Source organism: Notothenia coriiceps, unplaced genomic scaffold, assembly GCF_000735185.1.
Source record: "Notothenia coriiceps isolate Sejong01 unplaced genomic scaffold, NC01 NC01_scaffold00023589, whole genome shotgun sequence".
Classification (NCBI taxonomy): domain Eukaryota; kingdom Metazoa; phylum Chordata; class Actinopteri; order Perciformes; family Nototheniidae; genus Notothenia; species Notothenia coriiceps.
This window is the reverse complement of record NW_011356290.1, coordinates 1-13,502: the sequence shown is the minus strand read 5'-3', so window position 1 is coordinate 13,502 and position 13,502 is coordinate 1. Positions and strand designations below refer to the sequence as shown.

General features: G+C 39.7%; 2 protein-coding genes across 2 annotated transcripts; one reads left to right on the top strand and one right to left on the bottom strand.

Moving 5' to 3' along the window:
• The first annotated feature begins 2,293 nt into the window (after positions 1–2,293).
• On the top strand, positions 2,294–5,345 carry nmur3 (neuromedin U receptor 3). The gene is made up of 2 exons (XM_010781835.1): positions 2,294–3,137; positions 4,677–5,345. The coding sequence occupies exons 1-2, from the start codon at positions 2,294–2,296 to the stop codon at positions 5,105–5,107; spliced, it is 1,275 nt and encodes a 424-aa protein (XP_010780137.1). The 3' UTR covers positions 5,108–5,345.
• A 1,293-nt stretch (positions 5,346–6,638) lies between these two features.
• On the bottom strand, positions 6,639–11,281 carry LOC104954671 (putative beta-lactamase-like 1; the record flags this gene model as incomplete). The annotated part of the gene is made up of 2 exons (XM_010781839.1): positions 6,639–8,900; positions 11,176–11,281. Coding segments are annotated over 2 exons (1,085 nt in total), but the record flags the coding sequence as incomplete, so codon positions are not given.
• Positions 11,282–13,502: the final 2,221 nt, after the last annotated feature.

Genomic DNA, 13,502 nt, shown 5'->3' with positions numbered 1-13,502 from the left:
TCATTTTCCATGTCTCTCTCCTTTCCATAACCTCCACCCTCTCTTCCATCTTCTTTAGTCTCTCTGTCTTCTTCCTGTTCATTAATCTCTCTGTCCTCTACTCTTTCTCTTTGTTCAATTTCTCCCTCCGGGCTGCGGTGGTTTGTTGATACATGTCGTCTTCTTCTGTTTGCTTTAATCGAGGCTACGTAGTTATGCAGCGCCCCCATCGTCAGTAAATGGAAGTACTACAAATAACCCCGTTTTGTGCAATTATTTCACAAGTTTTGTATACACAGATCGAAAAATATTACCGAGGTCCGGACCTCGGTGACCTCAATGGTGGATACGGCCATGTATATGACCCAGAAACTGGAAATTAGGGCTGCGCTTACATCTTCAGAGACCTGTCTCAACATCCTGGATCAAGCTGTTTCACTTGATGGCTGGACTTTGTACTGCTCCACCTATTTTCTCAGGCTGAGACTCCTGAACTCATTCTTCACACTCCAACAGAAAAAAACTTTTCTGCCCTTTTTTAATTTTTCTAATTTGGACAACAACTGCATTCAGTGGCCTAACTCTTTGAAACATACTGTCAATATTATCCTCTGTATTATCTTCTGTTATTACCTTGTTGTCATGTATTACATTAACAATCCATGGGCACTTAAAGGATTAAGGGATGAAAACAACAGGGGAAGGTATAGTGAATCACTTTATTTGGTAAAAAAGCCGTCCGCAGATTAATCAATATGTTCTTAAGATTCTGACCCTCACCTAAGAAAAACCCTGCTTGCAAGGTAGGTACAAATATGGCAAACACAACAAAATAGAGAAAATACTATATTTTTAAATAAAGAACTTCTGGCTTAATAGTTCGACCTATACCTGTCACTGACAATGTATTTTGCCCCATGCGTAAAAGAAAATATTAACTCATAAGTTATACACTACCCTGCTTTTAGCAAAATGCTAATAAAAAATATATGAATATTGCTTTTTTGACCCTCCCTATTACTTTTTGCACAGTCCCTTGTGTTTCCTTACACAACAGTTTGATGACGTCTCAAATCATGACTATTTATTTAAAAATGAATCCGTAATATTGCTTCTGTTACAATATGTAGATGTAGCTTATTGGCTGCAGCATTTTAGATAAAGTGTTTCATTCACAAAAGTGTTTTGATTTTGAAAGTCAATGAACGACAAGATTCCTCTGTTCCTGTCTCCAGCCTTTCAGAACGTAGAGGCTACATAAATTAAACAGATGATCTCTCCCCCCTCTCTGCCTCCCTCTCTCCCCCTTACATCTCACGGTGTGTCTGAAGGGGACGTGGATGCAGTGCAGTTTCCATCCTCCGTCTGTATCCTCTGCAGCGACCAGAAGCGTGTCCAGCTACTTTTCAATTTGCGATTTTGTTCATTAATCGCCTTCATTGCGCTGTTTTTTTTTTCCTTCTCATTTTTAATCATGATTAGAGCGCCGTATAAGAAGCAGTTTGCAGACCAACAGCGTCAAGGTGAGGTACATTTTTATTGGAAACCTTTTTTTTCTTTTTTTGTAAAATTATGTTTTACAATTACAAAAAATGAAGTCTTATATTACATTTGTGCTGTTTGTCTGGAATGGCTTTATGTAATATAATTAAGTAATAATAAAAGTACAAATAAATCATTCTGTGTACAGCATTCAATAACCCGTCCTGTTACACATTCAAAGTGTGTTTTTGCTTTATGAATAATGCATTTTCTGCACCATCAGGTAATCAATAATACACTTTAAGTTTGCCTCCTATTCCTGCTGATCCCCATCAAAGAAAGAACAATCAGTCCATTCATCTTTTAGTAAATGGACAGAAAATTAATTGAGTACTAAATTAATAATCACCATGCATTTTATAGACTTAACAATTTATCAGGAATGTAATGGGCTTTATTAATTGATAATCAAAAGGATTGTAAGTGGCTGCCCTTGTGAAATGTATTTAAATATTAAAGATTTTTTTAAAGATAAAGGGTTAAAGATTCAAGTCTTTTGAAGTCTTTAGTTATAATTAGGTCTCAAGTTCTGGGAATATGTGAACGATTGGGTGATTTATGAAACAAGCAGAGAAAGAAATGTTAAACTGAAGTTTGACCACAATAACAATCCTCACAGAGCTACACATCAAATGATATCCTATTGGCTGTTGACGTTTTTCTGTTTTCCTATTTTTCTTTTTAAAGCGGGCCCCCAGTGTTGAACCAACCCAGACATCGGCGCTGGATGTGTTGACATCACCTTGTTGTTCCTTGCATTTTCCTCTCCAAAATGGAGCAAACTTTGCAAAGCTGCTCTTTAAACATATCCAAGCTGGTCCACAACACCAGCGTGCCACTAAATGCCACTGGGAATTACACCAGCGACCAAGTCACCGAAGTCAACCTCGTAGACATCCTGGGTCCAAAACGGTCCCCCTTTTTCCTCCCTGTGAGCAGTGTTTACCTTCTCATCTTCCTCGTCGGCTTGTCTGGGAATCTTCTCACATGTGCAGTGATAGCAAAGCACAAGAAGATGCGAAACCCCACCAACCTCTACTTGTTGAGCCTGGCTTTGTCGGACCTTCTTGTTCTACTGTTCGGGATGCCCCTGGAGGTATACGACCTGTGGCAGAACTACCCCTTTCCCTTTGGCGAGGGCGGCTGTTACTTCAAAACCTTCCTCTTCGAGGCGGTCTGCTTCGCTTCAATCCTCAACGTCACAGCTTTGAGCGTGGAGAGGTATATAGCTGTGGTGCACCCGCTCAAAACACGGTACCTCTCGACTAACAAGCACGCAAAGCGGGTCATCACCATCGTGTGGGTGGTATCCATGATCTGTGCCATCCCCAACACCTCCCTGCACGGACTCTTCTACCTGAAAGGGAGGATGGAGGAGTCAGCCATATGCACTGTGCTGAAGCCCCTGTGGATCTATAACATGGTCATGCAGATTACCACTGTGTGCTTCTATTTCGTGCCCATGATGGTGATCAGCGTGCTGTACCTGGTGATGGGCCTTCATTTGTGCAGAGAACGAAGGCAGCCAAGCGAGAACCTGGGGAGGAACTGTAGCAGCAACATTCGGAGGAAGATGAGCGTGAACGGGCGCAGGAGACAGATCAACAAGATGCTCTGTGAGTTATTTTCACTCTTTAGGAAAACATGTACATGTATTACTGTCAAAGACTGCTACAAATTGACAGCATATCCCCTAATCTGTTGTATCAATGCCAAGACATGTTCCCAAAGAGAAAGGGACGTGAGGAAAGCACAGAGCTAACAATGCCAAGGATTGTCAATTCTTTGTATGGATAATTTGTATTGGGAGTCAATAAAGCTGTGGGGCTGAATAAGGATTAATGTAGCTTACACTGTTGGCACAGTTCTTACAGTAAACAGTCCATTTACCTCACTGTAAATAGATTTTTAATTTTCTGTACAAGGAGTTTCATTCTAAATTTATATATTCATCATAAAACCACATGTAACAAAAATAAAAAGGTGGTGTTGAATACCACTGAGAGTCATGACAACATGGAACCTGCAAAGGTCAGAGCTATAATGGGTTTTCCACATTGTCAGGAAGCCCATTTTCACAGCCATATTCGCATCATAAACATCGAAATCTGACGGCCTCTTGTACTTTGATTAAGTTAACACAAATGTCAGACAAGTACAAGCGTCAACCTCAAGGTTAGAAGCCAATGCTAGTGACTTATCCGACCGGCCCACATCGTCCGACCGGCCCACTTCAGTACCGGCCCATCGGGATTCGTCCCGAATATCCCGATGGCCAGTCCGCCACTGGTCACTATACAATCAATGTGTTTAAACCCACATAACTATATTATTTATTCTCTGAAGATACAGTGTTTCAAAAAATACCAAATATGTCAGGCTTAATTTTTATGACTTATAAATCATTTGGGACATTTCGTCCTTGATTTGATTACTTTACTTGGTATGAGCATCATGTAGTTACAAGGATGAGCTGGAACAAGACGGTACAGAATATAAATGTGAAACCGTCAAGGACAATAAATCATTATCTCAACTTTTTAGATTTACTGAGAGAAAAAGTGAAATTACTATTTGTTAACCTGCTAAGCCCTGAGCCTGTTTTTCAGGTCTCAGGCTCGAAAATGACATTCCCAGAACAAGGGTAAAGTAGAAAAAACTCACAAACTCTGTTTTGGAAAAGAGAACAAAAAAAAGCGTGAGATATTTGCCACTCTCACATTTATAAATATCTCTCACTGTGTGGAAAGCCACCAAGCTTTCAATACAGTCAGTCAGTTATCTTGATGCCATATGGCCATTAACAGCCAAACAGCCTGCTGCACCTCCTTCAGTGAGAGCACTCTGAGAGGATTAGCCATGGATTATTAAAAGAGAAATGTAAAAAAGTGCTTTAAGAACTACCTCTGCTGCTCAGAGTGACACATTCAGATCATGATTACCATCAAGTCTGAACACCTGTGTAGTTTCACCTGTAGTTTTAGGCAATATCCAAGAAAGTTAATTAGATTGTTTTGTTATCCCATTTCGTCAGTTGAAAGTAAATGATAAGATCGTCTATGTTTTTTTTAATCGGTAACAAGAAAAAGCGTTTAACCGGCAACAACAAAACAATATTTTTAAACAGCCTCACTCTCTCTGGTTTTCTCCTGTAGCGATCGTGGTGGCGGTGTTTGGAGTCTGCTGGGCGCCATTCCACATCGAGAGACTCCTCTGGAGTTCCATCAGCCAGTGGACCGATTTGATGCACAACATTTATCAGTACGTCCACATCCTCTCGGGCGTCTTCTTTTATCTCAGCTCTGCAGTCAACCCCATCATCTACAGTCTGCTGTCCACACGGTTCAGGGAGTGTTTCCGAGAACTCGTTTGCTTCCAGACGGAGGAAAACAGCTCTGTCAGAGACTCGCCACCATTCCCTAAGATCTTACTGGAACCCTCTGTCTCAAGTGCCAGAGCCCAGGTTGAAGATAAGGACTCCAACGCTTTCATTCCTTTGCTGTCTCCTAACATGAAACTGAGCATGGACACTACAATCCTCAAAAATGCATGGAGAGAGAAGACCTGTAAAACCTCTGTGTTCTAATTGAGGCTTTATTTAAATGAGCTAACAAGCAGTAGACAAGCTATTGTTTGACATGTTTGGAAAATGATTATCCTCTTCCTGTAAGTTAAATAAGAGGATTGATAACACTAACATATGTTTAATGTATCTTTGTTGTGGCTCGACAGTTATGTTATGTTAAGTTATGTTTTTTAGTCTAGTCTTGTGTTTTTGATCTTGTCACTTCCTGTTTTTATTTTTTAAAGTAATCATTCCCTCTCATTCCAGATCCCACACTTCCTGCCTTTGTGTGTTTCCCGCCTTTGAGACTGCTTGGCCCTGCCCTGATAGTTTTCACCTGTGCTCACCCCCCTCACCATATAGCCCTTGTGTTTTTTTGTCCCTTGTCAGTTCGTTATGTTCCATGCCATGAGAACCTGGGCCCTTTGACTCCTGAACTTTATATTGAGAAAGTATCTTTGTCAAGTGAGTTTTGATTTTTGGAAAACCTTTTTTCACATTGGATGTGTGATTTAGATTTGTTAGAGAAAATTAAAAAATGTCCACGTGAAGTGTGACTACTTTCTGTTTTTGGACAACTGTCTCCGAGTCCTGCATTTGGGTCCTGTGTCCTGTGCCTCAGTTCACGACAATCTTATAACAAAAGATATGTAAAATATTTGTCACACATATCACTCCTTTAACTCAATACTGTAGCTACTAGCACTTAACTTTACAAGACTAGCTAGCAAAACTAGCGTACTTAGTTTCACTCCTAAAGTCACCTTACTGAAGCCAAAGTTGCCTTTCTTAAAGTTTTCCCGTGTTAAAGTTGTGGTGTAAGGGTACCAAACAAGATGATTTACATTTTAGATGTGCTCTTAAACAAAGAGACATACTAAGTTAATAATTCAGATTTGAAGGGCGCTGAAAGTTATTTCTTTCTTTTTACTTTTGGACAGAGCCAGGCTAGCAGTGTTTCGTCTTTATGCTAAGCTAAACCAAGCTAACTTCAGAAGGTATTGATCTTGGCAAGTGAGAGTATTTTTCCCAAATGTAAAACTGCTAATTTAAACTACTTACGCCGCTCAAGAGCTTGTATGTGAACTTTGATTTTGTTGGTTTGTGACAATGGATAATATTGTTCAATAGTGCCTGCATATTTCACCTGCTGTCTTATTCTTTAACTCATGTAAGCCTTAGAATGGAATTTGAAAGTGGGACAGTCAAATCCTCTCCAAACTAAACAATGTTGTATTGTTTTTTTTGTTGTTATTTGTAAATTAACGTGTTGCTGGGCTTCACAAAGAGTTAATATACTTATCTGTGTTCCAGTGAAACTTGTTAACAAAGAATTAAATACTGTACTGCAAGCTTTTCCTGATCTTGTTTTGTCTTTTGCATTGTGTTCATGAATAGATTTTCCAGCTCTTGTTCAGTGATTGCAAAGTATAAGAACTGATTATGGCTATTGTGCAATGGCTGACTTACAGTAAGAAAAATAAATGTTGAAAGCAAAAATGTTTTTTACCTATTTGTTATCAATTATATTTTGTTACTATATTGACAATACTGAAACATGAATGCAGCATTTTATTCATCATCATGGTTGCATTGGGAAGGTTGCTTTTCTGAAAGCTTAAAAGCCTCATATTACATCCAAAATAACAAGTCTTAACCATAGCAGCAGATCATCTCAAAGTATCCTTTGCATGTTGGGGCAGTTTTGTTTCAGTATGACTTACAATACTGCATGACCCATGACTTCATTTTAACTCTTACAATGCATCAGAATTCATCTGTGGCCCGTGACAACATTGCATTACATAGCTGAATTGCTGTTTCAATATTTCCACCCACAGCCGGATGAAATGGAAATAGTAGGTTAATTTCTCAGCATTCCCCTAATTTCGCTCGTTGCACCTGGTGCTCCAAGCCTAAGCAACATTTTCATATTCCATTTCCATCCGACACACAATCTAATATAAAAGGTTAAACATCAGCCTTTGCTTTATGATTGTTATTTTTGCACACTTGGATACACCTGCAGCAGAGCAGTGTATTATTCATACTGGAGTTAGAGGTTGGGACTTCGGACAAATTAGAGTCCATTTCTAAGGGTTAAACAGCAAGAAGTCACACAAGCAGCAAAAGCCTCTCTGTCCCTAGTCACCTCTCATTGGGGAACCAAAATAATTTTCATGAATAATTCATTCAATTCAATAATTTAATAGGCAGCACTCTACCTGTGGCAACATCCACATTTAAATAACGTGATGCATTTTCATAAATACGATCTAGCTGCCACAAGCAGAGTTCATAGTAACAAAGAAATTAAATATTTGTTCCCCTTACCAATTTTGTGAATATGTATGTGCTTGGTGTTAGGGTTTTTAGAAATAGCAGTCATAGTTCAATAATTGAAAAGGATGTCTATGTTGATATTCATATACATGACCAGAACAGGAGTTTGTTGAGAACCAGAGTTCTGCTTTTCTCTTTCATTGAAATTCAAGGACAGAAAAGACCAAGACAATGTTACAGTGGTTTGAAAGAAGGCAGGAAAAACAAATGCATATATCACAATAAAGTGAATGTTCAGTTGGGATCCATAATGAAGGACAGTCATATACATAATTTCTCAGGGAAAGCATATATTTCCCTTGCAAGACATTATTCATTATGCCGTCACTCTCTGTGCTCTTTGTTTATCAAGAGCACAATCCTATCTTTGTCCACACAATTGATACCAACTTTTCCATTTAGTCTTTTAGTATTCACACCTCTTTTTGTTTACAACACCTGACATGTCCCAAGGACATACCAGTTGTCTTTAGGTCGAAGCATCACTGCAGTTCAGCTCGAGAAAGTTGGTCTGCGGGCTATTCTTACCACATTGTACGTGTTAAGTCCTGGTGCATCGAAGCCAGGGGACAAACCACGCTTGTCAAATATGTAGAAGTTAAAAAGCTGGCCATCTTGGGCTTCCAGGGACACTGAGGCTGTGCCTACTTGCAAAACACAAGGGTACTCTTTTTCAAAAACAACTCTGAACACCCGGTCCACCAGGTAGTTCAGCTTTATTGTCCTGTACTTCTCTGGGATCAGCTCTTCAATTTGAGGCCCAAACTGTTGCATGATCAGAACGCCGTCTGGCCCGACTTTGATCTCATAGAAGGTGATGTTGCTGTAGGTGAAAAAGCCGATGTAAGGTTCTGGTTTTGGCGGAGGATTAAGGGCCTTTGTAGCATCCCTAAAGGCTCTTTCTATAGCTGGTATGATGTAGGAGTAGGCCTTAGTGACCAGGTCCTGCTTCTCAGACCGGCTACCAGCCATTAACACCACCAGACCGAGCTTCAGTTTTGACACCAGGGAGAAGGTGGCAGAGTACCCGTCCAGATCGCCATCTTTACGAACCATCTCGTAGCCCATGAACTCATTCACCTCCCATGGCGTCCCAGTACGGTTGGCAAAGTAGTCCTTTTCACACCTGAAGAGGGGGGTCAGCATGATCTTCAATGAGTCTGGCTCTAGCATCTTGCGGTGATATGCGCCCAGCAGCATCATAGCGAGCTTGGCCATGTCTGCAGCAGTGGAAAACATCTGACCTGAGGGCCGGTACCAGCCCAGGTCGTAGAGTGGCGCCGGCTTCCCGTTGGAGTACACTCCCACGGCCACCTGGCTCTGGAGCCCTGGGGTGATGTCGAAGCCAGTGTCCTCCATCCCCAGCCGATCCAGGATGTTGTCTGTGATCCAGCGCTGGTAGTCCACGGCAGCCACTCGCTCGGCCATCACATGAGCCAACAGTGAGAAGGCGAGGTTGCTGTAATGACATCTGTAAAGAAGCAAAAGAATGAAAGAAAAAGCTGGTTATTGATGGAGGAAGTAAGAGTAACAAACTATTTGGTAAGTATCTTGATTAAATAATTAATTGTTTTCTTTTGTTTGTAATCCTGCTTATTAGCATTAATGAGATGGTTGATACAACTCTTCCATATGGTTAAACATGAAGCTGCATACAGCAGCTGCTTAGCTTATTTTAGAGTAAAGCTCTGTCTTTTAACATCTGCCTATTAGCGGTTCTAAAACTCAATAATACTGAAATGTAAAAATGTTAATGTAAAAAGGTTGACGATTTATGGCTGAAAACACTTCCAGATTGGTTGTCAATCATCAGGAGGTTGTCAGGTTGAAACCGAAAATTAGCTTCAAACTAACTCGTTTTTTTTTTTACATCAAATTGGACCAAAACGCAGGACGAAACAGGCAAAAGGAAATTGAAAATGTAGCTTCTTCTTTTCGAGTGGACCACAGTTTCAGAAGATCTGGGACCATGAGAAGCTGAGCTGGGCTATAAACTCTTAAGGGGTGTGGCTTTATAGGCAAGTAGAGCCAGGTAGGGCAGGATAACTTTTTTTTGAGGTTCTTCAAGGTCTAGACATTCAGCTCCCCTGTTGTTTAAACCTCTGGCGACCTCAGGAATTTAGGAATACAGTGGCATGGTGGATATCAACTTTAAAAGAACAGAGCCATTGCTTGAACCAGTTGGGAGATGTTTTTTGGCAACCCGAGCAAAGGCATGTTCAGATATCGACACAAACCATGATATGAGTGGCTGCTTCCCTTAGCTGCAGTCTCGTAAAAGCAAAAACATCCAGTGGAACATCAGACCAATTTTTTCCTAAGTTCCTGACATCCTGGCATCTATGCTTGCTTCACTCTATAGTAGGTTTTACTGCTTATTCATCTCTTCTAAATTATGTATTTTCCATATCTAGATTTTCTTCCATTAGAATGCATTCTGAGAACTGTATATTAGCCAGTCCTATCACAATCCTGTCCCTGATAAGCTTGCTATGCATCATCAGTGCTGAGCTAATGCCTACTGGTGTGTTGACTGGTGAAAAATAAATCCACAGTCTCAAATGCTTTTTGCTTCCGAACGTGCAGGTTTGTAAGCAATGCACATTTCATTACAAAAAAAGCCAGGGTATTGTTACTGGTCTGCATCACTGAGTTTCAAGCTTCACTAAACATTATCAGCTTTGTCTCCAATACAATACATCACTGAATTCACCTGATTCTTTTTGGAGCTGGCTGTAACGCTGCTTGATAAGTAGAAACTATTGAATCTCTGTATCCATTTAGCCCACTTGTGCAGCACAGAAAAATAAAAGGGCTCCTTTGGCTCAATGTGTAACATTGCGTTGAATACTGCAACAGTAAACAAAGTGTTCAACTCAATCCAGTCTTAACAAAAAGCCTGAGGTTTTCAGTCTTGACAGAGCTAGACTGATACAAATAAAAGAAGGAAAAAACTCACCAGCAAGATAAGGCAGTCACTGTTTTCTGGCTACAAAATGACCACCATGTCAATCCAAAGCATGTTGACATTTACACATAGAGAGACACAATATGTTTTCTTATTAATTAGTTAATTCTGGAAATATTGGTGAGTGCGTTTTCTAAAATTCTGACAGTGCCTGCTAGCGGTATACCCCTGATTCCAGTCTTTATGCTAAGCTATGCTAATGTTTATGTTTACCATTCAGACTTTGACTGATGCATCAGTTTTCTTATCTAACTGTTGACAAGAAAGTTGTTCTAGCAAATTTCACAAAATGTGAATGTGCCCTAAACAAACACAATTAGATGACGGATAAAATCACGATGTGATAAAATCACAATGTGCGCATAACATTAACTTCAGCCAGCAGGTGGTTAGCTTAGACTAGCATAAAGACTGGAATTAGGAGAAACCACCAGCTGGCACTGTCAGAATTTCTCAAAATGCACTCACCAACGTCTCCAAAGTGAACTGCTGGCTGTAAGTTAATGTTTACTCCGCAGACATTGAGAGTTGTATTGGTCTTGTCATCTAATTCTTGACAAGAGAGTGGTTAAGCATATTTCACAAAATGTCAAACTTGTACCATAAACAAGCAGAGATTACACAATATGTTGCTGTCAACACAATGAATGTCTCTGCCCGGTCAAACACATGCACTTTTCATACAATTCATTATCCCAGTCTGCACAATTAAAATGTACACATTGATATATTGAAATCAACAAAGCGTAACAAATCAACAAAGCATAACAAATCTTACTTAGTGCCTGGGTCTGCGACGAGGACATCATCTTGAAGCAGATTAATTGCAGTTTGTGTTTTTCCTTTCCAAAGCAGGCTTGTGGCCCGGAGTCTCCTGGGTAAGCCTGGATCAGCCCGTGACAGAAAATATAACAAAAAAATTATGTTTTCTTCTTCTATTTATCCTTCTCAAAGACAACACATTTGATTTGTTCTGATGGTTATGGTCATGATGACTTTACCGTTACGTGACAAATTCAGTCCTCAGAACGTTATTATGTTCAGGCTTGCTACCTGGATGATACACGGACACAGGTTGGGATACATAAAGATGATTATTTTTCCTTAGCCTCTAGATCAGGGGTGTCAAACTCATTTTCACAAAGGGCCACTCTGGGAAATTGGAATCACATTAAGGGCCGGACATATGCTTTACTGACATGCCTTTTTTATTCAATAAACAACATAAAAACATATCTTTCAATGTATTGTTGTATGTACTATATAGCCTTCCCATATATATTTAAACACATTGCTTGGCAATCATAGCATTTGGTAAAGCAAAATAATGCTTTCTGGCTAGCATACAGCCAACTCAGAACCTGTTGCACAGGCCTGAATATGACAACAATATGAAAACATTGTTGTGTTGAATAATAAACAAACACAAATCAACCTAATATAAAGGACAAATAAAAGTATGAACGTCTCTTTCCTCTCCTGTCCCACATTTCAACACACGATATCACAGCCTGATACAACAAATAAATGGTTGTGTGAAACATTGTATAAAAGTAAAACACATCTCAACATGTGTCCCTTGCTAGTCTGTTGCCCATTGAAGCATGCATGACATCAGCTGCAAATAAAACCCCCAACCATTCGTACATACCTTAACCTCACTGTCAAGCAAAACACGAATCATTATAACATTAATTCACAGGACCAGTACCATATGTACATTTAGCTATTTATACTATAAATATATATAGCCTCTTTCATCATTAGTTGGTCAAACCATTAAAGCCCAAACTAGAGTCGACAAAAAACAAAATTTATTTAGCATCATTAGCATTTAGTCAAGGGCAAAAACAGATGCCTTCTGAATACATTTGAACTGGGTAGGCAGCCACAAACTCAGAGCAACCCTCTTTCCACAGGCCTGAATAGGACTATTAAAAAAATGTTATTTGGACATTATTTATAAAAAAGTATTGCCTGATTGTAAAAAGCTTAAATAAATTGAATAGTGAATGCATCCTTGGCCCACATTTCCTCTCAAAAGGCTTGTTTTTAATAGTCCTGATATCGGGTTGTGTGGGACACTAAAATAGTACAGCAAAAAAAGTACAGTTAACAGATTCTTTGATTCATATTGTTAACACCGTTTCCCATATAAACTGTTAGCCTTCTGAATGTGCCAGACCAGGTGCACTAAATGTCAACCAAAAAGCGTAAACACCAAATAACTAACTATTGGTCAGTTCAAGCGGTATGAAAGCTGTTACACCATACAACGCCTAAGGACACCAGCATTGACACAGTTATCCCAGAATATTGGACCAATGCTATTTTAAGCCAATCTAACAGGACACCTGACATATTTTCTTTGAGCCAANTTTGCAATAATGCTGAATGTTTACGTTTGGCAGGCAGCCTTTCAGTTACAATCGTTAACATAGTTTAGCTTCTCACCATCATTTGCTGTGGCCCACAGATGTTAACGATTGTAACTGAAAGGCTGCCTGCCAAACGTAAACATTCAGCATTATTGCAAACTCTCGCGAGAGTTTTACACTCGACGGATCCTTTCTAGCCATAACCGAGCAAGTCGGACAAAATGACTAACCATCATNCCTGTGGGGGGTCACACATTGGATAATATATTGATTTCAAACCATGTCAGTGGGGCTGACAATGTCAGCATAAATTATTTTTGAAAGTGCAATACATACTGTATGTATTGCACTTTCAAAAATAATTTATGCTGACATTGTCAGCCCCACTGACATGGTTTGAAATCAATATATTATCCAATGTGTGACCCCCCACAGGACTTAAAAAGCACCTAACTAGATCATGAAAATCCCCCGAACCCCCCTAACATATTTGGACCTCGGTATTTAGGAAATCCTGGATACGGCCCTGGGGACACACTCCTGAAAGTCCCGCCCACCTGGGATGTTTGTGTCAAAATCTCAAACAAAAAATGAGGGAGCGCAAACGAGAAAGCTGCAGCGAGAGCAAAAGTCTTTATCAGTGAGAAAGAAGAAACAAATACTGCAAACAAAAACCTACGTTAAAACAAAGAAAAAATACTTATAGTTTACATGATTACACAAATGA

Bases quoted from the DNA above. Each gene is read 5' to 3' on its own strand.
- nmur3 (XM_010781835.1), top strand. From the start codon at position 2,294: ATGGAGCAAACTTTGCAAAGCTGCTCTTTAAACATATCCAAGCTGGTC. The intron at 3,138-4,676 runs GTGAGTTATTTT...TTTCTCCTGTAG, and splicing joins ACAGATCAACAAGATGCTCT to CGATCGTGGTGGCGGTGTTT.